The following is a 24778-nucleotide window of genomic DNA, read 5'->3' as shown; positions in this document are numbered from 1 at the left end:
GATTGGTTGGTCAATCTACACGGCTGATCAATTGGTTGTCCAATGTTATATTGATAACATTTTTCATTAATGCTACATAGCTTCTCCCTACACATCTGACACAAGAGCATAGTATTATAATGCTGAGAAAGATTACAAATGTCATCATTATATAGAAATAGGCTATGACAGGATCAGGGAACTTTAACACAGAAAAGCAAGGGTTAATGCTGCCCCAACACTTTTTGCAGTGACCATCGTAAAAAAGATTGTTATTCCCCGTTAAATTTTATAGAGAAAATGACTAAAAAAAACGAAATTGCCACATGACAGGCTGTTTGTCTTCATGAGCAGTCTTTTTGTACTTCCCTATTAAGGCATATGATTTCCTGATTGTATGAAGTGAGTCATTCAGGCAGACATCTTACTGTAATGCTGAGTTACTAAACTGGGATAAGTCAATTGGAAAACAATTATATTCATGCCTCAATTTTGAAATTGTAGCACTAAGAAGGAAAAGTTGTGGAATTATGGAAATCACAAGATGGATAGGCATGATAATGATAGGCAAGTGATAAAAAAAAATGAAAAGAACATTTTTAAAACATCTTGATTTAGTCAGTACAGAGAATGAACGTCACACGCAGAAATAAACGCCTTGGCTGCTATCAATAGGATTGTTAATGGTTGTTTGAGTGATTTACTGTCACACTGAATGCACTCGGGCATACAAATCATCAAGATCCACTGCTGGCAGCACGCTTAGCAACTGGCGACCAAAGACATCCCAGATGTGCTCAATGGGAGAAAAGTCTGATGACGCTGCAGGCCATAGTAGGACTTTTAGGCCACATTAGGCCACGCAAGCTGCTCACAATAGCACAAGCAATAAGTAGACTGGCATTGCATTTAAAAACGGCTCCTGGGACACTTTGGAGAAATTACTGCACCATTGGCTCCGTGACTAAATCAATGCAAATTCAACCTGTTACTGCACCGCAAATGAAGATTGAAGGGGTCCGGTTACAGTACATTATGCCACCCCACATCACTAATCAAGGAGTGGTACCAGTGTGGTATTCCTTTCTGAAGGTGTTCCTCTGACCTCATGCTACCACTCAAGGGTTCGCGAAGGCCTGTATATGGCATTATCCAAATGGTTTTGCAACCAATCTCTGGCTAATATTGTGTCCAAAATAAAAGTAGGACTCATCGCTGAAGAGGATACCTCTCCATTGCCATCTTGCTCTGCACTATTGTGGTAGGGGCCCGGATTGGGGTTGGTCCACTGCTCACCACGTCCGGACGACACAGGCACCAGGCGAAGCAAGGACAAGACAGAGGCAGAGTTCAGTTGCAACAGTTCCGGATTTTATTCGTCGTCCTCCTGATGACCACAACCACGCACCGCAGTACTTTACAGTTCTCCATCTCCAGGCCCGGGTACCTGAACCTTTCCTTCAGTCGAAATAACATCCCTCGCGGATCTTTCGTTGGGGCTGTCCTAGACCAATCTGCCACCAGCGCTTCACCTGCCCGAGGTCGTCATCCAATCGGTACCCCCAGGGCCTCGTCTGTCCTGCGGTCCGTTGGGTCAGGGTCACCCCCTGACTGTCTCTTTCCTGTCAGTCCCCTAGTCGAGCTCTTTGCTGTCCACCGTCTTCTGCCGAGCTCCTCCCGGGACTAACCTAACCTGGAACCCCAACCAGTCCTATTTATCCCCTCTCTCACCGGGAATTCCTCTCCTGGGTTCCTATCTCCCCGTCCCCATGACTAAGTGTTTCTCAAGCCCTAAGCTGCTGCTGAGTCCTGAATTACTCCCCCCTGCCATCTTGTGGTCATTTCTAGGTACCTCACTCTCCTGTCTGTCTTTCCCTGCTATCACCCTGCTGTCCTTGTCAATCTACGTCCATAGTGCAACAACCGTTCCTTCCTACTTCCAGTCAAGTCTGTCCGTCAAGTCACCTTCCCCACACTATAATAGTTTTTGAGAGCGGTGGAGTGCAGTCAATGAAACACATTCACAAAAGAAATGGCACACTTGTCCTACTCACAGACATATGGTGTGTTGTAGCATATTCGGACCCCTCTAGCCTTCATACCAGGTACCTTAACAGTTCGGCACTTCACTGAATTGGTGGTGGAAACATTAATACAGCCATTTCTCCAAACTGTCCCAAGAGCAGTGTTTTTTAACACGACAGATAATACCAAGCCACTTTTTGCTTGTGCTACTGTAAGCAGTTTGTGTGGCATAAACATGCTACCATGGCCTGCAACATCTCCAGACTTGTTTCCCAATGACCACAACTGGGAAATCATTGGTCCGTAATTACAGAGGGAGATGTCAGCAGTGGATCTTGATGATTTGTGTGTCCAAGTGCATTCAGCACAGCTGAACATCAGACAACCATTAATAACCTCATTGACAGCAGCCAAGACATGTAAGTGCTTGTATTGCTGCACACGATGTCCAAATCAGCATGTTTTTAAAATTTCAATTTTTTAAACATTTGCATATCATAACCATGTCTATACATCTTGTGATTTCCATAACTCCACGATTTTTCCTCCTTGGTGTTGTAATGTTATTGTTTTGGATTGTAGTTACAAGTTATATGAGTCCATTAAAATTACTGGATAACAGCACTAGACAAATTCATGTCTCCTTCACTAATTAAAGGAGTTCCAGGCTTATCATATTGATGACATCGCAGTGTACGCAGTGTACCGGGGGTTTAGGGAAGCATCGGGAGGGAGGGGGCTCCCTCCGTGCTTTCCTGAGACCCCCACAGCAGCGCGATGTGCAGCACTGCTGCGGGGGTCTCCTTCCCTGCAGGTCCCCAAATCAAAAATGGCGGCGGGGACCTTCGGGGGACTGCAGGGAGGCGGCTTCCTCATGCCTGCAAAGCGCCGGCATGAGGAAGCCTGCAGCACTGCCTGTGACAGATCGCTGATCTGTCACAGCGATCTGTGATGTGACAGATCAGCGATCTGTCACATGACAGTTATGTTCCCCCTGGGACATTGTAATAAAGTTAAAAAAAAAAGTATAAAAATAATTTATAAAAAAAATCCCTAAATTTGAAAAAAAAAATATTCCCTAATAAAATCATTTTTTGAAAATAAAAAAAAAACAATAAAAGTACACATATTTGGTATCGCCGCGTCCATAACGACCCGCCCCATAAAACTGTCCTACTAGTTAACCCCTTTATTGAACCCCTTAAAAAATAAAAATAAAAAACGAAGCAAAAAATAAAGCTTTATCATCTTACCGCCGAACAAAAAGTGCAATAACGCACGATCAAAAAGGCGGATATAAATAAACATGGTACCGCTGAAAACGTCATCTTGTCCCGCAAAAAACGAGCCACCACACAGTGTCATCAGCGAAAAAATTAAAAAGTTATAGCTCGCAGAATAAATCGATGCAAAAATAATTATTTTTTATATAAAATTGTTTTCATTGCATAAAACCGACAAAACATAAAAAAAGACATAAATGAGGTATCGCTGTAACCGTACTGACCCGAAGAATAAAACTGCTTTATCAATTTTACCGCACGCGGAACGGTGTAAACGCATCCCCCAAATGAAATTCATGAAACACTGGTTTTTGCTCATTCTGCGTCCCAAAAATCAGAATAAAAAGCGATCAAAAAAAAGGCACGTGCCCGAAAATGGTACCAATAAAAACTTCAACTTGTCCCGCAAAAAATAAGACCTCAAATGACTCGGTGGGTCAAAATATGGAAAAATTATAGCTTTCAATATGTGGTGATGCAAAAACTATTTTTACAATAAAAAGCGTCTTTTAGCGTGTGACAGCTGCCAAACATAAAAACCGCCATAAATAGTAAATCAAACCCCCCGTTATCACGCACTTAGGGAAAAATAATAAAATTAAAAAAATGTATTTATTTCCATTTTCCCATTAGGGCTAGAGTTAGGGTTAGGGCTACAGTTAGGGCTAGGGTTAGGACTAGGGGTGTGTTGGGGTTAGGGTTGGAGTTAGAATTGGGGGGTTTCCACTGTTTTGGCACATCAGTGCCTTTCCAAACGCAACATGGCGTCCAATCTCAATTCCAGCCAAAAAAGTCAAATGGCGCTGCTTCCCTTGTGAGCTCTGCCATGCGCCCAAATAGTGGTTTACCCCCACATATGGGGTATCTGCGTACTCAGGACAAATTGCACAATAACTTTTGGGGTCCTGTCACTCTTGGGAAAATAACAATTGGGGGTGAAAAGATCATTTTTGTGGAAAAAATATGATTTTTTAATTGTATGGCTTGTACGTTATAAACTTCTGTGAAGCCCTTGGGGGTTCAAAGTGCTCACCACATATCTAGATAAGTTCCTTTGGGGGTCTAGTTTCCAAATGGGGTCACTTGTGGGGGGTTTCCACTGTTTAGGCACATCAGGAGCTCTCCAAACTTGACATGGCATCCGATCTGAATTCCAGCCAATTTTGCAGTGAAAAATTCAAACAGCGCTCCTTCCTTTCTGAGCTCTGCCATGCGCCCAAACAGTGGTTCCCCCCCACATATCAGGTATCGGCGTACTCAGAACAAATTGCATAATAACTTTTCCTGTCCAATATCTCCTGTTACCCTTGGTAAAATAAAAAAAATTGAACCTGAAGTAAACATTCAAAAAATTCCTGTGATGCACCTGAAGGGTTAATAAACTTCTTGAATGTGGTTTTGAGCACCCTTAGGGGTGCAGTTTTTAGAATGGTGTCACTTTTGGGAATTTTCTATCATATAGACCCCTCAAAGTGACTTCAAATGTGATGTGGTTCGTAAAAATAAAATGGTGTTGTGAAAATGAGAAATCGCTGGTCAACTTTTAACCCTTATAACTTCCTAACAAAAAAAAATTTTGGTTCCCAAATTGTGCTGATGTAAAATAAACATGTGGGAAATGTTACTTATTAAGTTTTTTGAGTGCCATATCTCTGTGATTTAAGAGCATAAATATTCAAAAATGGAAAATTGGAAATTTTCAAAAATTTTCTCCAAATTTCCATTTTTTTCACAAATAAGCGCAAGTTATATGAATGAAATTATAGCACTAACATGAAGTACAATATGTCACGAGAAAACAGTGTCAGAATCACGGGGATCCATGAAGCGTTCCAGAGTTATTACCTCATAAAGTGACAGTGGTCAGAATTGTAAAAATTGGCCCGGGCATTAACATGCAAACCACCCTTGGGAGTAAAGGGGTTAAAAGGCCTGAAGTTAAAGATGACACATTTCTTTTGTATTTTAGGCAAGAATATATATCTATTTTTTATTTTTTACATTTTAAAAATTACAAAAAGGAAAAGTGCGAAAGTTTGGGCACCCTGAATGGTTAGTACATAGTAGCACTCACTTTTGAAATCATCACAGCTTATAGCCAGCCAAAAGTTTTTCAATCCTTGTTTGAGGGTTTTCATCCATTCTTCTTTGGAAAATTCTTCCAGTTCTGTGATATTCCTGGGTCGTCTTGCATGCACTGCTATTTTGAGGCCTAGCCACTGATTTTCAATGATGTCCATATCAGGGGACTGTGAGGGCCATTGTAAAACCTTCAGCTTGCGCTTTTTGAGGTAGTCTATTGTGGATTTTGATGTGTGTTTAGGATCATTATCAATTTGTAGAAGCCATCCTCTTTTCAACTTCAGTTATTTTTACAGATGGTGTTATGTTTGCATCAAGAATTTGCTGAAATTTTATTGAATCCATTCTTCCCTCTACCTGTGAAATGTTCCCCGTGCCATTGACTACAACACAACCCCCAAAGCATGTTTGCTTTAATCCCAATGATTGATCGACCCACATACAATGTTTGGCAAGATGGTCTTTTCCTGAAATTCTGTGCCCTTTTTTCTCCACACATACCTTTGATCATTGTGGCCAAAGTGTTCTATTTTAACCTCATCGGTCTACAGGACTTGTTTCCAAAATGTATTAGGCTTGTTCAGATGTTCTTTTGCATACTGAATTTTATGATCAGGAAGCAGGAGAGGTTTTCTTCTGATGACTCTTCCAAAAATACCGTATTTGTGCAGGTGTCTCTGAACAGTAGAACAATGCACCACAACTCCAGAATCTGTTAAATCTTTCTGAAGGACTTTTGCAGTCAAGTGGGGGTTCTCATTTGCCTCTCTAGCAATCTTACGAGCAGGTCTCACTGAAATTTTGCTTGGTCCTCCGGACCTTATCTTGACCTCCACTGTTCCTGCTAACTGCCATTCCCTAATTACATTTTGAACTGAGAAAAGGGAATTTTAAAAACGCTTTGCTATCTTCATGTAGCCGTCTCCTGCTTTGTGGGACTCCACCATTTTCATTTTCAGAGTGCTAGGCAGCTGCTTAGAAGAACCTATAACTGCTGTTTTTTGGCATAAGGTTAGAGGCAGGGTTTTTATAAAGCTGGGAAATTTGCGTCACCTGGCCTTTCCTAACGATGATAGTGAACAAGCCATAACCCTAACTAAAAAAAAGTTCTGAAACCTTGGTCAAAGTTATCTGAACACACATCTTCATTGGTGTCCAAACGTTTGCATCAACCCATTTTCCTTTTTGTAATTTTTAAAATGGAAAAAAAATAATGACAATATAGATATACTTTTTCGCGTAAAATACAAAACAAATGTGACATAGGCCTTTTAGAAATCATTTCATCTTCAACTTGCTTAAGTATTCACAATAACAGAAATTTTGACCAGGGATGCCTAAACTTTTCCATGCCATGTATATCCTCTATTAATTAATATATTCTTGTCTGCTTGGACAAAATCCTAATCGTCTCTCAAGATTTGGACTCACAACATAAGCATATCTGTTCTGTGGTGAATAGACTGTGACAAAGTAATCTATACGTCAAACTCAGAAAATGCCTCTTCAAACATCAGAAATTGCCATTCCTAGGATATATTATCGCTTTCTGAGGTCTACAGATGGATATAGAGAAAGATTCAACTGTAATATGCTGGTTTGGTCACAATCTCTGGGTGTCAAAGACCTAGAAATATTCCCTGGTTACACCAGCTACTATTGGCAGTTCATCAAGAACTACTCCCAAATCATAGCTTTTCTTACGGACCTCACTCACAAGGGTGCAAATTCCTGGAACTGGATGGACTCTGCATTACAAACTTGTAGCCATTTCAAATTACTTTTTCTTTTTCTCCAGTTTTACATCATCCAGATGTTAATATGCCATTTTCCAAGCCTTTTGTTACAGTCTTCCTTTGGGAGCTGGGTTTTACTTTGCCAATTGCCTCTGAAGGGCAACTTCTGATGGTAAGCCAAGTTTATCAAAACAGTCATACCATCTGAACTGAGGTGCAATTCAGTATGTTTGCTGTGACTAAAGAAAAATGAAGTGTAGATAACATAGCCAACCAACTCCTAACATCTCACCTGGTAATAAAATTTGGCTGTCCACCCAAAAAAAATTCCTGCAAGACAGACTGCAAAAAAGCTTGCTCCAAGGTTCACCAGCCATTCAAAACTACTGAGCAAATCATTCTGGTCACTTATCGTTTGAAACTACCTTACACCTTAAAAATTTCCATTAGTTTCGATATAGCCTTACTTTGCCAATGTTATCCTTAACACGTTCTCATCTGCAATGAAGTCTTCTGCAGCTTGCACTTTAGATCCAGAATAGAGAAAGAAATCAACCAAATTCTGGAATGTTGGACAGTTCATGGAAATATTCTCTACTTGATTGACTAGAAGACATATAGTCCTCAAGAATTGGACATTCATGCTGAAAAAATGTCATGCCGAGCATCTCATTTCCTTGACATGCTCATTTGTAAGAGGCCCTAAATAGGAGGGTACATTAGCCACCTTACTTGGCTCCAGTGCCGTTTTTCTTTGTTGTCTTTACCTGGCGATTGTTCCCAGGGCACCACACCTGCCACTGCATAATGCAAAAATAGTATTAAAGAAGTTGTCCACAACTTTAACGTTGATGAGATGCAAGAGTCTGTCTGGATCCCGGAAACTCACTCAGCTTTTATGCACACAAGCAAACAGGTCACAGGTGAGGATGTTACCTTTAGTAGCCATTCAAACCCATTTGTGTCAACTTCTGTGCATGTTATCAGGCCAAAATCACCAGGGTATGTAAACTTTTGATCAGGGTCATTTGGATATTTTGGGTTGTCACTATGATTTAAAAAGAGAAAACACAGTCGACTGACAATAAATGACTTCACCCAACCACTAACCATGAGTGGAGAAAAAGTTTTGGTGCATCCTTCATATTCTCTGAAAAAATGCCAAGAAAGCAAAAATTCTGCTGGGGTATGTAAACTTATGGTCACAACTGTATACTAACAAAATGCATTAGTATTGTGCAGTTAATGAATACCTAAATTCCACTATTGCTATACACATAAAAAATGGGATAATTTTTACATTGCGGGGTGTTACCCACGCTTTCAGGTCGTGCACTCTTATCCACTCATCTTTCCCAGACAGGCTTTTTCTTAGGGCTAGGTCTGGATCCTAGTTCATTCCTAATACATATGAGGCCTTAAGGCACAAAGAGAGATGAATCAAGAGAGCTAGGGTACATCCATGAGGTTCACCATGTCACTTGAGGATGGCTTATACACATTTTTATTAATATTTGATGGTGACTGCAGGATTTCGCTACACATAATTGACCAAATTCAACATTAAGCACCCGAGTAGAAATGCTGAGACCTGCAGTAAATGGGAAATGCATGTAATCCAGGGTAGAAGGCAAGCAGTAGGCCATAGCATGAGACATCATTCCACACTTCATGTCACGCTCGCGCCTTGGCTGAATGGCGCGAGCCAGGGGGTTGTGGCCCCACTGTGCCACAAACCAAACTACCCTGGAAGGGGCGTGACTACGACAGCTACCTCAGTCTTCACTGGAGCCTCTGATGATGAGGTCAGGCTTGTGCGGCAGGTAGCTGCCGGGTGCCACTCCAGGGTGGTGTCTGGCTGTGGCTGCTGATCCCACTCGGGAGCAGGACACCTGGACAGTGACAAGCAGGCTGAGACACAGGGCAAGCAGGTACGGTTTGAGACACAGGGCAAGCGGGCACGGCTGAGACATAGGGCAAGTGGGCACGGCTTGAGACACAAGGCAGGCAGGCACGGCTTGAGACACAAGGCAGGCGGGCATGGCTTGAGACACAAGGCAGGCGGGCACGGCTTGAGACACAGGGCAGGCGGTCATGGCTTGGAGACACAGGACAGGCGGGCGCGGCTTGGAGACACAGGACAGGCTGGCACGGCTTGGAGACACAGGACAGGCGGGCACGACTTGGAGACACAGGACAGGCGGGCACGGCTTGGAGACACAGGACAGGCGGGCACGGCTTGGAGACACAGGACAGGCAGGCACGGCTTGGAGACACAGGACAGGCGGGCACGGCTTGGAGACACAGGACAGGCTGGTGTGGTATGAGAAGGAACAGGCAGGCGCCTGTTCACACAGCAGATGCAGGTAACGGTATAGGCAGGAAGGAGTGGAGTGTGTTGGAACAGATTAGGAACTGAGCCGCAGGAGTGCAAGGTAGACGGAGCTTGCAAGAGTGCAAGGTAGGCGGAGCTTGCAAGAGTGCAAGGTAGGCGGAGCTTGCAAGAGTGTCATGTAGGTGGAGATTGCAAGAGTGCCAGGTAGGCGGAGCTTGCAAGAGTGCCAGGTAGTACAGGGAGGACACAGCAGGGAAAGGAACCACAAACAAGGAGACTGACAGAAAGAGGCAAGGCAGAGTTCAGACAGGGAAACAGTATGAGACAATGTACAGAGACTGAAGGATACAGGAACCAGGATATTCTGCCTCCTGGGGGCGGCCAGAGAAGTACTAGGCAAAGTACAGGGACAAAGCTAGGACAAGGCAGAGACCAGGATATACGCCTCCTGGCGGGCAACCAGAGAATAATAGACAAAGCTAGGAGTAAAGCCTCTCAGCGAAGGCGAGACATAGGACAGGGCCTGGCTTCCTCAGCTGCAAGGAGCTAACTGAGTTGAGACATTGCACAGGCAAGGGTTAGTGGGTGTGGCGACCCTATATAGTAAAGGGCTCCAGGTGATTGGTCGGGGACAGCTTAGACCGGTGCACCCTGACTGCATAGAAGCAGAGAGTTCAGGCGCCGCCCCCCTATACACACAGTCAAGAAGCATGAAGAGAGCAAGCAGGAAACCAAGAGGCATAGCGCATGGAGCTGGCAGCAGACAGAAATCACTGCATGACCTGGAGCAATGAGTAAGTTGGTGTGCGGGGATGGGAGGCCATGCAGTGATGCCAGCAGGGTTGTTACACTTCACTTTATAATCAAATTAGTGCATATATGAATATTTCCTTTTTAGCACCCAATTCAAAGCTATGTGAATATTTTCTGGTATGCTACTTTACACTCTCTGACTTAGCCAAGCATTTTGATCTTTACACTATATTACCCCGCATGGGGTGAAAGAACTAGTCTAGAGACATCAGAAAGCTCAGAGTTGCTCAGGGCAAGGTTCAGAAGTTGCCCCTCTTATCTTTCCCTTGTAGTGGTACTTCCCTTCCCATCCATCTCACCGTGCGCCATCTGGTTTCTGGGTGGAGCGTGACATCCAGAGACTGTCCCGGAGTGGTGTTGGTGAATGCCAGCAGCCAAGCCTAACCTTGCCATAAGAAACTTTTTTGGAAACCAGTTAGACACTAAGCTCTGCCTCTCCGTGGTAAGTCTGCTCTGTCATGCAGAGGGTCTACACTTGCCCATGTGACAGTTCCTACCTGCCCGCTCCCCTTGAGTGACAAGTCTCTCCTTGTGTGCATGTATAGGAGGAGACCTGTCAGTCTTTGGCAGTGAGCAGGCAGAAGCCATTGTAGACCAACCTTTTCGACTAGTCACCCACGCAGCTTGGTCTCTGGCTGCTTTTAAAGTACGTTTTTCTGTCAAACAGCACAGCATTTCAGACTCAAACATACCTGGCTGTCTGACACATAATGACCGTGGTTCGGGCAACCTCTATCCTCTGTCAGGTTCCCTTCAAGGAGCAAAGTGGCTGGAATTGTTAATTTGCCAATCAGGTCAACGTTCATATGGAATTCTTATGTTCCAGTTGTATTCATTAATGTTTCTGCGAGGCTCAGCAATTATCAAAGTGAACATTTTTTCTATAATCAGGACTATGTTCTCGTTCCAACTCCTACTGAGCTATTTACTACCATGGAACATGGAAAATGGTCAACCCTTTTTAGGACATGAATTTCCACTCCTTTCTGTCGGTCAGATAAAAGTTGGAACAACTTCCATTTTGTGGTGTAGTGACCACTGTGTCCGCTAGAGGGCGCTGTGTGGATGTCCTAGGAGAAAGGATGAATGGCAGAATCCTGAATGACCGTTATGTATCTCAAGGTGGGTGGCCTTGAGATGGAGACTTATGTGTGTGTTGATCAGCAGTGATACTGCTGAGGTGCTGTTTCAATGTGTCAGGGAGAAGTCTCCAGGTAGCTGGGGAGATGGGTGGGCCCAGTTAACTACAAACCCACCCAGGGGTGTGTCTGAAAATGCCTGTAGTAAAAGACTATGTCAGTGTGTGAAGGACCTGTGATGAGGTCATAGCCACGTGACCCGGTGGGCATGGCTACGGACCATATAAGGTGGCCAGGGTAGGTCACATGGAGTGAATGCTTGGACCCGGTTGGTCCGTTGTGGAAGGTCCCGCTGGGAGATGGGGCTTCCTGCCTGACAGCACGTGAATGCTGTGAGTAATGGCTGCCAGCGTCTGAGAGTACCCAGAGGAGGGAATGGACGTCTGAAGCATGGAGAAGCAGCCATGAGGTAAACCCTGACAGGGGATATAACTGTCAGGCTTGAGAGCCTGCGTATTGGACATTGCTAACAGAGTGAAGCTCTGTCATGGACGCTATGCCGTTTATATGAACTTTCTGTTGCTGGTCATGGTTTATGATGCCTAATAAACCACAGGGACTATTATGATTTTATGGAAAACCCATGCCTGATGTGATTTATTGGCTGCCAAGCGAGTGTCCCCCACCTTAAATGACAACACTACCTTACATTTTACAATATACAATTTTCAAAAGATGAATGCTCATTCACATTACACGATTATCGTGGACGATGAGTCGTTACCGTTAAAATCAGACAGATTATCGGCCAGCGTAAATGCGGCTCTATACAACCCCAAAATATACTTAAGGTCATTTGGCAACTTTGTGTGTTTCTGTGTCCCAGTTAGAAGAAGTATATTATAAACTCCAGTGGAGAGGGACCAACGGAAGTGAACAATTTCTCTGTGCATATCGCTGCCATATAATCTGTGCATATATATAGAAATACTCTAAAATGGAGGATGTATTGTATAATCAGACAGTGTCACATGTAGTAAATGTAGCTTTGATGGCCAGTTTCTTGTCACATTTTAATGTTACGGTAACGACCCCTTTCTTTATGTCATAGGCAGAACTAGGAAATTGACCTGTTTAAAATAAATTATAAAGGCTCTGAACTACTCTCTACAATCCATACAGCATCTCCTCCTTTACTTTACCTCTCCCAATACTCTAAGACACAAGTACCTTGCTTTAATGCACTGGTCCCCAACCTTTTTGACCTTGAGAGCCACATTCAGCTTAGAGAGAGGGTCGCGAGCCACATCCAGCTCTCACCCCCTTCAAAGTAGAGGCAACCAAAGCCACGATTACAGGTATAATGATAACCAAAGCTTTTCCACAGAAATCACTCCAAAGCAGTACACTGAGATCCAGGGGTTCTCACAATGCCCCAATTCAGTATTTTCCCATCAAGGACTCCCAACACACTGTCACATCCAGCTTTGAGCACCTCCACTAACAGGTAGCATCATCCTCCAACGAACCACACCTAAAACATATCATGAGTATTTTGAGGAACGAGTGACAACACAATTTAAAAAAACAAACTTGTTAATTACAATTATTTGTCGGTCACTAATGAAACTCCTGTCTGGCCCTCTATACTAATGATAAAGACTAGTGATGAGCGAGTATACTCGTTGGTCGGGTTTGCCCGAGCATGCTCAGGTGGCCTTCGAGTATTTTAGCGTGCTTGGAAATTTAGTTTCTGTCGCTGCAGCTGCATGATTTGGGCTGTTCGACAGGCTGAACACATGTGGGGATTGCCTGTTTGTTAGGGAATTCCCACATGTATTCAGGCTGTCCAGCAGCCATAAATCATGCAGCTGAGGCATCAGAAACTAAATCTCCGAGCACGACAAAACACTCAAAGATCACCCAAGCATGCTTGAGAAAACCCAAGAAACGAGTATACTCGTTCATCACTAATAAAGACCTGTTGGCAGAAGGACACAGATTAGTTCAGCTCGAGACTTTAAAGTCTATTCTTTATATTACAGTACGTAAAAGTGGCGATACACAGTAACACTTCTCACCACGGATAGGTGACGTATCCACCTGACATCTCATCTCGGATTGGTGACGTATCCCCCTTACATGTCTCACCTCGGATTAGTGACGTATCCCCCTTAGATGTCTCACCTCGGATTGGTGACATATCCCCCTTAGATGTCTCACCTCGGATTGGTGATGTATCCCCCTGACATGTGTCACCTCGGATGGGTGATGTATCCTCCTTACTTGTCTCACCTCGGATTAGTGACGTATCCCCCTTAGATGTCTCACCTCGGATTGGTGACATATCCCCCTTAGATGTCTCACCTCGGATTGGTGATGTATCCCCCTGACATGTGTCACCTCGGATGGGTGTTGTATCCTCCTTACTTGTCTCACCTCGGATTAGTGACGTATCCCCCTTAGATGTCTCACCTCGGATTGGTGACATATCCCCCTTAGATGTCTCACCTCGGATTGGTGACGTATCCCCCTGACATGTGTCACCTCGGATGGGTGACGTATCCTCCTTACGTGTCTCACCTCGGATTGGTGACGTAACCCCCTTACATGTCTCACCTCGGATTGGTGACGTATCCCCCTTACATGTCTCACCTCGGATTAGTGACGTATCCCCCCTTACATGTCTCACCTCGGATTGGTGACGTATCCCCCTTACATGTCTCACCTCGGATTGGTGACGTATCCCCCTGGCATGTTTCACCTCGGATTGGAGACGTATCCCCCTGACATGTTTCACCTCGGATGGGTGACGTATCCCCCTGACACGTCTCACCTCGGATGGGTGAGGTATCCATTATCATACTCAGGTCACTAGCTAAAATCAAAGGTATGCATTAGTATACCTTTGTTTCTGTAGCCGGACACACATTACAAATCCTTCTTAATGCAAGTTATTTTATTGAATTTTTAGAATTCAGTACTTTAATTACAAAATAAATAGTTTACATATGTCCTAGCAATAAAGCAAAAACTATAAGAACCGGAGAACTTTCCAATAAATATCAGCTGATCATTGAAAAGATTTATTCAGAGAGCTGAGAATAAGAGAATTACATTCTCACTACTCTGAAGACATCATCCACGAAATCAGCACATTCTCAGTGGATGAAAAGCAATCTTACACCACAGTCCCCCCCTTGATGTATGGTGCCATGTCACTTACCAAGTATGCCTGGGCGAAGAGGAAATTTTACTTTTCAGCAGATGATCCTCATGTCTGAGCCTTATGAATGATTCCACAAAAAGTATACGGCCGGGTAACAGTGCTCTCTGTGTTTCTGGAGTTTCCACAAAGCTCACCACCAGGCACGAAGAGGAAAGAGCGCACTGTGTGTGTAAGCGATAGTGTTCTGTGAAGTGACAATCATCACCACTTCCTGTCTGTAACATTGTCTTTGCTTCTTTGGTTTCCAGTACTTCGTCCCCACCCCACTAGAATTCACCTGCATCTTCTCTAAGGTTTTGTGATTACAGGCCAGTATTACAGGGTGCATGCAGCAGCCATTCACAAAAACATATCTGTCGCGCCCTGAATTCACACGCTTTATTAACATTAGTAGTTACGTTACGTTATATGTGATCGCTCTATAGATAGTGGATGACAGGGCCGAACAAGCAGCCAACTAGAAGAGATGTCTTCCCTATGTAACACAGGGTCTCTAATAGTAAGCATGTGGATTATACCAGGACATTACATACCACTTTAGGACCACCACTATAAATAACCATATTTGCTTGTCATTGTGGTGAACTGACGTTCATATACATCCATTATTCTGCAGGTAAATTAGTCCCCCATCAATGACGTAGACCCTGATCGTTGAGGTGGATCCTCAAGTCCATAGTTTGGATCAGCAGTTCTAAACAAGAGAGACAGGTGGCGCTGCAGCAGCAGGATGAAGATGATTTACGGAGATGCGGTGAAGATGTCACAGATTGCAGAAGAGAGGCTGAACTGGTTTAGCAGAGCTGGAACAGCAATGACTGATGCAGCAGAACTGGAAAAGAGATCACTGACGTGTGAGAGTTGAAACAGTGATGACTGATGTAGCTGATCTGGCAAATGATGACTGATGTTGCAGAACTGGCGCAGAGATGTCTGATGTAGCAGAACTGAAACATCAACGACTGATGTCCCAATGGCACAAAGCAGATGTAGAATTTTTGGAAGAGAGCCTGCCTTTTGGATAGCGTCTTGATTTTCTGAGCAATTTGTGCAGTAAGGCATTCTTCCTGGCATCTGACTGCCTATAAAAATGAAACGTGAGTGACAAGTACAGCCTGGGTAAACTTGAAGAAAGGCTAATTAGCGTAGTATGAGTCACAAATCCACTGCTCACTGCTAACAGCATCATAGGTCAAGCCTGCAGTCACTCTGTTATCTCTAGCTATGTTAAGGTACTGTCACACTAAGCGATATCGCTTGCAATATCGCTATAACTTGTGACGTTATAGCGATATTGCTAGCGATATCGCTATGTCTGATACTTACCTCCGACCGCTCCCCCGCTGGTTATCGCTGATCGCGTGAGAACAGCCTGGGCCGTTTCTCGTCGTCAGCTTCCTGCTGGGCTTCCTGTGGAGAGACGAGCGATGAGCGTGGACGCGGGCGGGAGGACGTCAGGATCGCCTGGTGTGACAGGTAAGTAGCGATCCCCGTCCCCAGCGATGTCACTGGTGAGATCTGCCTATGTGGCAGCTCACTAACGACCACTTAGCGATGCACCAGCGATCCTGACCGCGCCATATCGCTGGTCGGGATCCCTGGTGCATCGCTAAGTGTGACAGTACCTTTACCATACACTTGTGAAATTGACCAAAAGATAAGGCTGCATTCACTATACAACCACTTTTTTTGTTGCCTTTACTGTGATTTTCCAAAATTGCTGCAAAAACATTTCATTTCTACGGAAAGAAAACCGCAACACTGACACAGAGTGTGCCAGCAGCCCAAGACCAGACGGACCCATTACAATCATGGTTTTGACAGACACTGCTGTATCCCTGCAAAATCAAGCAATTGTTTAACAAGCAATACAAGACCTTAAAGCGCTCACATTTGTAACCATCGGCTTAATGTTTACTTTACAAATCAATACTACACATGAAAATAGGAAGAGAAAGAAAAAATAGGGTGGCACTCACCGTTCATGTGAATCAAATCACTTTATTTCACATACACAAGGCATCGGCATAGGCACAGGAGCAATGTGCTGGAAGACGGACAACAGCCGTTTCGCGCTCAATACGCTTCAACAGGACCTGTTGAAGTGTATTGAGTGCGAAACGGCTGTTGTCCGTCTTCCAGCACATTGCTCCTGTGCCTATGCCGATGCCTTGTGTATGTGAAATAAAGTGATTTGATTCACATGAACGGTGAGTGCCATCCTATTTTTTATTTCTCTTCACAATGAAATGTTCTGTTTTTTCAACCTGGGTTTGAGCACCCGTTCCAAGTGGGATTAAGGTGTTTTTTTATTAATGTGAAAAATATATGTGCAGACATCCAGGGTATTTTTCCACACAACGGTGCCGGATATCTATTTTCTCAATTTGTGGACATGAAAATAGGAAACTTTGTAACATACAGGTGCTTGCAACCGGGATAACCGCAGCATTGAAAGGATTGTTAATAAAAGGCCATTCAAAAATTTGGAGGAGATTCTCACAAGGAATGGAGTGTAAGCCATAATCATCAAAATTACCAGAAATAAACACGTCAAATAGATCACTCTGTGTGTAATGACTCTATATAATATATGAGCTTCACTTTTTGTATTCAAGAACTGAAATTAATTTACTTTTTGATGATATTCTAATTTTGTGAGAAGCACCTGTATATCTTATCAAATAAATCTGATCTGAAAATAATCTCTGGAGGCAGATTCTCGTGCAGATCAGTGTCCGGCACATAGTCTGGAAGAGGTTGTTTACATGAAAGAAAATCATGTCATTCTCTGGAATAAGACTTCGGATCACAGAAATCAAGGAATCATTACATTCAGCTTACTATGACCTACATTCCCATATAGACGGCTTAGGAAGGACGATCCTACTGATAAATCAATATAAATGTGTAATGTAAATACAGTTAAAAAGTTAAAGGGAACCTGTCAAAAGGATTTTGCTAAGCAAACAATAGACACTGTCAGGTTGGCGCTGTTATACTGATTACAATGATACCTGGATTGAAGAAATCCATCTGGTGCTTTTTGCGTAATCAGTGTTAGAAGTTCTCTGTTACCGGATTTTTCGTACTATAAGATGTTCTTTTTTCTCCAAAAATGTAGAGGAAAATGGAGGGGGTGTCTTATAGTCCGGATGTACCGGCTCTAGCTGTGGTTGGGAGGCGGGTCATAGGAGGCATGAGCAAGACTGCGGCTAACTCCTGTGCCCACTGCTAAAGAGAAATGAATATTCACTGCATTCCACACCCACGGGCATTGAGGGCAATGAATATTCATTTCTCTTGAATAATAGTATCCTTATAATTGGCCCCCACCCCCATTGCCATCCTGGTATGCATGGCCCCATCAGAAAACATTTTAAAAAAAATTTACACTTACCTTCTCTGCACTCCCTCGCAGCATCTTGTTCCGATGCCAGCAGCTGCTTTATGCTTGTAAGCTAAGCAGCACATTGTAAGGACGTCATGCACTGCTCACAAGCAGAGCACAGCTGCCGGAATACTCACTGCTCTGCACGCCGGGACTGTGCAAGTAGAGAGCAGTATTAATTTCTCTTTAGTAGGACGCACAGTGTCAGACACTGGCTTCCTGCGGTTGCTGGGCGGTCATGTGTGCCGCTACTTAAGAGAAATGAATATTCACCTCTCTTAAGTAGTGGCACATGTGACCGCCCAGCAGCTTCAGGAAGGCTCCGGCTCACAATGTGCACACTACTGAAGAGCAATGAATATTCACTGCTCTCTGCGCGCACAGTCCCGGCGTGCAGAGCAGTGAGTATTCCGGCAACTGACCTTCAGTTTGCAAGCAGCGCATGGTGTCCCTGCCATGCGCTGCTAACAAACATAAAGCAGCTGCCGGCATCGGAACAAGATGCTGCGAGGGAGTGCCAAGAAGGTAAGTGTGTTTTTTTTTGTGTGTTTACTTTCTTAACCTAAACCACATTTCGGAGGGTTTCAGCTTTCAAAAGAATAATTTATACAACCAATGGATGAATTTAACGTCAGGTTATAAGCTTTTATTTACATAACATGGATAAGCGACATAACTTCTGTCAGGGAGTGTAGATCAGCACCCCCGCTCTGCGATAGTTTAGTGGCCGCCTTGGGGCCTGCAGATCAGCACTTCCGCGCTGTGATACAATTTAATGGCTGCCCCTGAGTACTGCAGATCATCACCATCGTTCTGTGACAGTGGCCGCCCCTGGGTCCTGCATGTCAGCAGCACTAGCACTAAGAGCCAGCTTTCTTCCTCTTGGGGAGCTAATTTGCATACTTTTTCCCAGGACCGATTGCAGGCCCTATGACGGAGGGGGGTGTCTTCTCCACAAAGGAAATTGGGTCCCATGGCGACATTGTGGTGGACATGACCAGCCTTTCCCATTGCATTCATTTAACAGAGGTGTTAAACGCAATGTGACAACGCATCTCTAGCCGCCCAATGTGAGCCAGGTCCTAAGCTGGGGCTGAGACTGGTGACGTACACATCCCAGGCCTGAGAGACACACAAGGGGCAGCGTGTCCTGTACAGCACAACCATGGAAGACAGCCACCGCCCACAACACAAGCACGTCATCATGAGCAGAAGTGAAGACCTGCCCTCCAATCATCAGCGCCACACGCCGAGAGACGCCCACATGCGTACAGCGACGTCATTACGCCGGTGATTATTTGCGTTGAATCATGGGAATTGTAGTTCTCGCTTGGCTGTTAACTCCGGAGAGAACTTGTAAGAAGCTAAAAAAAAAGGACTACAAATACCATAATGCCTTGTCGTCCATGTGCTTGGAGCTTTTCAGCTCGTTGCATCAGCTGTGATTGAGAGAACCAGTGCCGGTGGTTGGTGGAGTGACCGTAGTGCCGGCATGAAGCTGTATGTGAGCGATGGGAACCCTCAGGGGTTAAAGGTCCTGGCTGCTGCCGGACTGTGGAGTGATGACGTAGAGATCCGGAGTTGTCAGCAGGACGGTGAGAGGCGCGCGTGTGACAGCTGGGGTCTGTGTAAGGGCAGCGCTAGTGCCGGCACCGGAGACGGTGTGCTCAGTGCCTGGTATATATAACACTGTCCTGCAGCCCAGTCTACTCATAGAAAGCCTGCGGCGCTGCTGATGGCTGCTCTTCACTGGAGTGAATGGGGCTGAACTGCAGTATACCATTATGCACTTTTATTGCTCAGCTGCCAGCGCTGGTAGCTGACAGGGAGGCAATTTTAGACATGCTGGTGTTGCTGACCTAAAGCTAGAGCGTACAAGAGAGTAGAAGCGAGCGCAAGCCCCAGGTGAGCAGTGTTCACGACAGAGAAGAAGCGAGCACAAGCCCCAGGTGAGCAGTGTACACGAGAGAGAAGAAGCGAGCGCAAGCCCCAGGTGAGCAGTGTTCACGACAGAGAAGAAGCGAGCACAAGCCCCAGGTGAGCAGTGTACACGAGAGAGAAGAAGCGAGCGCAAGCCCCAGGTGAGCAGTGTACACGAGAGAGAAGAAGCGAGCGCAAGCCCCAGGTGAGCCGTGTACACGAGAGAGAAGAAGCGAGCGCACGCCCCAGGTGAGCCGTGTACACGAGAGAGAAGAAGCGAGCGCAAGCCCCAGGTGAGCCGTGTACACGAGAGAGAAGAAGCGAGCGCAAGCCCCAGGTGAGCCGTGTACACGAGAGAGAAGAAGCGAGCGCAAGCCCCAGGTGAGCCGTGTACACGAGAGAGAAGAAGCGAGCGCAAGCCCCAAGTGAGCAGTGTACCCGAGAGAGAAGAAGCGAGCGCAAGCCCCAAGTGAGCAGTGTACCCGAGAGAGAAGAAGCGAGCGCAAGCCCCAAGTGAGCAGTGTACCCGAGAGAGAAGAAGCAAGCGCAAGCCCCAGGTGAGCCGTGTACACGAGAGAGAAGAAGCGAGCGCAAGCCCCAGGTGAGCCGTGTACACGAGAGAGAAGAAGCGAGCGCAAGCCCCAAGTGAGCAGTGTACCCGAGAGAGAAGAAGCGAGCGCAAGCCCCAGGTGAGCCGTGTACACGAGAGAGAAGAAGCGAGCGCAAGCCCCAGGTGAGCAGTGTTCACGACAGAGAAGAAGCGAGCGCAAGCCCCAGGTGAGCAGTGTTCACGACAGAGAAGAAGCGAGCGCAAGCCCCAGGTGAGCCGTGTACACGAGAGAGAAGAAGCGAGCGCAAGCCCCAGGTGAGCCGTGTACACGAGAGAGAAGAAGCGAGCGCAAGCCCCAGGTGAGCCGTGTACACGAGAGAGAAGAAGCGAGCGCAAGCCCCAAGTGAGCAGTGTACCCGAGAGAGAAGAAGCGAGCGCAAGCCCCAGGTGAGCCGTGTACACGAGAGAGAAGAAGCGAGCGCAAGCCCCAGGTGAGCAGTGTTCACGAGAGAGAAGAAGCGAGCGCAAGCCCCAGGTGAGCAGTGTTCACGACAGAGAAGAAGCGAGCGCAAGCCCCAGGTGAGCCGTGTACACGAGAGAGAAGAAGCGAGCGCAAGCCCCAGGTGAGCCGTGTACACGAGAGAGAAGAAGCGAGCGCAAGCCCCAGGTGAGCCGTGTACACGAGAGAGAAGAAGCGAGCGCAAGCCCCAGGTGAGCAGTGTACACGAGAGAGAAGAAGCGAGCGCAAGCCCCAAGTGAGCAGTGTACCCGAGAGAGAAGCGAGCGCAAGCCCCAGGTGAGCAGTGTACACGAGAGAGAAGAAGCGAGCGCAAGCCCCAAGTGAGCAGTGTATCCAAGAGAGAAGAAGCGAGCGCAAGCCCCAGGTGAGCAGTGTACACGAGAGAGAAGAAGCGAGCGCAAGCCCCAGGTGAGCAGTGTACACGAGAGAGAAGAAGCGAGCGCAATCCCCAGGTGAGCAGTGTACACGAGAGAAGCACGTGTAAGTACCAGGTGAGCAGTGTACACGAGAGAGAAGAAGCGAGCGCAAGCCCCAGGTGAGCCGTGTACACGAGAGAGAAGCACGTGTAAGTACCAGGTGAGCAGTGTACACGAGAGAGAAGAAGCGAGCGCAAGCCCCAGGTGAGCAGTATACACGAGAGAGAAGAAGCGAGCGCAAGCCCCAGGTGAGCAGTGTACACAAGAGAAGAAGCGAGCGCAAGCCCCAGGTGAGCCGTGTACACGAGAGAGAAGAAGCGAGCGCAATCCCCAGGTGAGCCGTGTACACGAGAGAGAAGAAGCGAGCGCAAGCCCCAAGTGAGCCGTGTACACGAGAGAGAGGAAGCGAGCGCAAGCCCCAGGTGAGCCGTGTACACGAGAGAGAAGAAGCGAGCGCAAGCCCCAGGTGAGCCGTGTACACGAGAGAGAAGAAGCGAGCGCAAGCCCCAAGTGAGCAGTGTACACGAGAGAGAAGAAGCGAGCGCAAGCCCCAAGTGAGCAGTGTACACGAGAGAGAAGAAGCGAGCGCAAGCCCCAAGTGAGCAGTGTACACGAGAGAGAAGAAGCGAGCGCAAGCCCCAGGTGAGCAGTGTACACGAGAGAGAAGAAGCGAGCGCAAGCCCCAGGTGAGCAGTGTACACGAGAGAGAAGAAGCGAGCGCAAGCCCCAAGTGAGCAGTGTACCCGAGAGAGAAGAAGCGAGCGCAAGCCCCAAGTGAGCAGTGTACCCGAGAGAGAAGAAGCGAGCGCAAGCCCCAAGTGAGCAGTGTACCCGAGAGAGAAGAAGCGAGCGCAAGCCCCAGGTGAGCCATGTACACGAGAGAGAAGAAGCGAGCGCAATCCCCAGGTGAGCCGTGTACACGAGAGAGAAGAAGCGAGCGCAATCCCCAGGTGAGCCGTGTACACGAGAGAGAAGAAGCGAGCGCAATCCCCAGGTGAGCAGTGTACACGAGAGAGAAGAAGCGAGCGCAATCCCCAGGTGAGCAGTGTAAACGAGAGAGAAGAAGCGAGCGCAAGCCCCAGGTGAGCAGTGTACACGAGAGAGAAGCACGTGTAAGTACCAGGTGAGCAGTGCACATGATAGAGAAGAAGCAAGTGTAAGTACCAGGTGAGCAGCTCTCGTGAGAAGAGAGCGCAAGCACCAGATGAGAAGCGCAAGAGTAAAAATGGGCGCAATAGAGAAGCAGCATGTTCAAGCCCCCAGGCAAGCAGTACACAGACTAGAGAAAGCAAACAGAAGCCCCAGGCAACTTACATGTGTGAGAAAGAAGTGAGCGCAAGCCTCAGGCAAGCGGCACATGTGAGAGAGTAGAAGCAGCGAGTGCACTTCCCAAGTGAGCGCAAGCCCCAGGTGAGCAGTGTACACGAGAGAGAAGCGAGTGCAAGTACCAGGTGAGCAGCTCACACAAAGGGAAACCTAATGCAAGCCCCAGGAGACCAGCATGCGCAAGAAAGCAAGCGCAATCAGTCAGTGTATGCAAGCCCCATAAAAAGTGAGCAGCGCATTAGGGAAAACGAGCGCAAGCCTCAGGTGAGCAGAGGGCTCGAAAAAGAAGCGCGATTTCCAAGCAAGTGCAAGCCCAAAAGAATTTAAGCATAAGTGAGAAAGAGAGCGCAATCCACAACTGAATGCAACCTCAAGATAGAGCAAGCAGAGCGTGAGAGAGAAAGCGAGCTCCAGCCCAAGAAAGCAAGAGCAATCCCTTAGTGAGCGCAATCCCCAGAGCAAATGAGTACCGTGCATGAAAGAAAAAAGTGAGAAAGAGAACGCAGTGTGCATGAGAGAGAAAGCAAGCGCAAGTGAGAAAACAAGCACAACCCCCAGTCAAGCAACACGCACAGTCCTCAAGCAAGTGCAAGCTCTATAGAAAGCGAGTGTGAGCAGCGGGTGAGAGAATCCGAGTGTAAGCCATTAGCAAGCAGCATGCGCAACAGAGAAAAATCAAGCACAAACCCTAGCCAGCAGTGTATTTGTGAGAGAGGAGCAAGCCCCAGGTGAACAGCGCTTGTGAGAAAGAAGCAAGTTCCATGTGAGCAGCGTGTGTGAAAGTAGAAGCGAGTGCAATTTGCAGAAAAGCAGTGTATGTGAAAGAAGCGAGTGCAAGCCCCAAGAGAGTGTGCGTGAGAAGAGGCAAACATAAGCCCCAAGTGAGCAGTGCGAGTAGAGGCGAGCGCAAGCCCCCCCCTCCCAGGGGCACGCGCGAGTAGAGGCAAGCGCAAGCCCCCAGGCGGATGGGGCACGCGCGAGTAGAGGCGAGCGCAAGCCCCCAGGCGGATGGGGCACGCGCGAGTAGAGGCGAGCGCAAGCCCCCAGGCGAGCAGCGCAAGAGAGAAAGTGAGATCAGGCACCAGGCGAGCGGTGATAAAGAAAGCTAGCGCAAGTCCAAGGCAAGCAGTGAAAGCATGCATAGGCCCAGGTGAGCTGCATGCAAGACAGAGCAGGCTGCAGGCGAGCCATACACAAATTAAGAGCATAGGCATTAGGTGAGTCGTGCTTGAAAAATGGTCTCAGGCCTAAGTCAAGCCATGCGCCTTAGAGAGCGAGTAAGTCTCAGGCCACTTGTAAGAGAATGAGATTGAGCAAGTCCGTGATTACTTTAAAACATGACAGCCAATCTGGAAAATTGTTAGAACCTTTAAGTTATCCAAGTGCGGTCATGTAAACCATCAATTTCTATAATGAAAATGGCTCTTAAGAGGACCACCCAAGGAGAGGAAAACCAAGAATTATGCTGCAAAGGATAAGTTCATTAGAGTTACCAGTCTCGGAGAATGCACATCGACAGCACATCAGCCACTGCTGAATACCACAAACCAGAAGAGACTTGTTTGGGCCAAGAAACTCAAGGACTGGATATTAGATCAGTGAAATCTGTACTGTGTTTTGATTATGAAAAATTTTTGATTTTTGGTACTAACTGCCATGTGTTTGTGAAATGCAGAAATGGTGAGCAGATGGCTTTTGTTGGACCATCATTTGTGTTACAACATGAATATGACCCACTACCTGCAGGCTATGTAAAGGCTAAGTGAGCAAGACTTCAATCTCAACCCAGCTGAGATGATTTTGGGTGCGTTGGACTGCAGGGTGACGGCAAGTAGCTGAGAAGTGCTCCGCACATCTGAGACCTCCTTCAAGACAGTATGAGCCATTCCATTAAGCTGCTTTAGAGAATGCCAAGGGGTTGTAAAATTATCATCCGAGTAAAAGGGGGGAATTTTGAGGAATGTAAAGGTGAATACATTTTCTGTTTTGTTTCACACATCTTTGTGTACTCCTTTTTTCCATATGTGTCCCTTCGTGGTTTTGCTGCCTTCATCTGAACCTACAATGTGCGCATTCCAATAAGAATAGGTGAAT

General features: G+C 46.4%; 2 protein-coding genes across 6 annotated transcripts in view; one reads left to right on the top strand and one right to left on the bottom strand.

The window, feature by feature from the left end:
• The window catches only part of ARHGAP9 (Rho GTPase activating protein 9), a 217399-nt gene extending 202521 nt beyond the window's left edge, over window positions 1–14878 (bottom strand). The window contains exon 1 of one of the 3 annotated variants that reach the window (XM_073576826.1): window positions 14559–14878. In XM_073576826.1, the coding sequence (XP_073432927.1) occupies window positions 14559–14785 (227 nt within the window). In that variant the 5' untranslated portion in view covers window positions 14786–14878. The remainder of the gene's footprint in view (window positions 1–14558) is intronic. The other 2 variants (XM_073576825.1, XM_073576827.1) reach the window with 2 other exon arrangements.
• A 4466-nt stretch (window positions 14879–19344) lies between these two features.
• Window positions 19345–24778, top strand: part of MARS1 (methionyl-tRNA synthetase 1) — a 66261-nt gene continuing 60827 nt past the window's right edge. For 2 of the 3 annotated variants that reach the window (XM_073576823.1, XM_073576820.1), the window contains exon 1: window positions 19346–19547. In XM_073576823.1, coding sequence (XP_073432924.1) covers window positions 19445–19547 — 103 coding nt within the window. In that variant the 5' untranslated portion in view covers window positions 19346–19444. Of the gene's footprint in view, window positions 19548–24778 lie in introns of all 3 variants that reach the window. The other variant, XM_073576822.1, reaches the window with a different exon arrangement.

The sequence above is a fragment of the Dendrobates tinctorius genome, unplaced genomic scaffold (genome assembly GCF_039654945.1).
Source record: "Dendrobates tinctorius isolate UK_male_01 unplaced genomic scaffold, ASM3965494v1 ptg000051l, whole genome shotgun sequence".
Classification (NCBI taxonomy): Eukaryota; Metazoa; Chordata; class Amphibia; order Anura; family Dendrobatidae; genus Dendrobates; species Dendrobates tinctorius.
The sequence above is the reverse complement of the archived record's forward strand: the minus strand, read 5'-3'. Positions and strand labels throughout refer to the sequence as shown.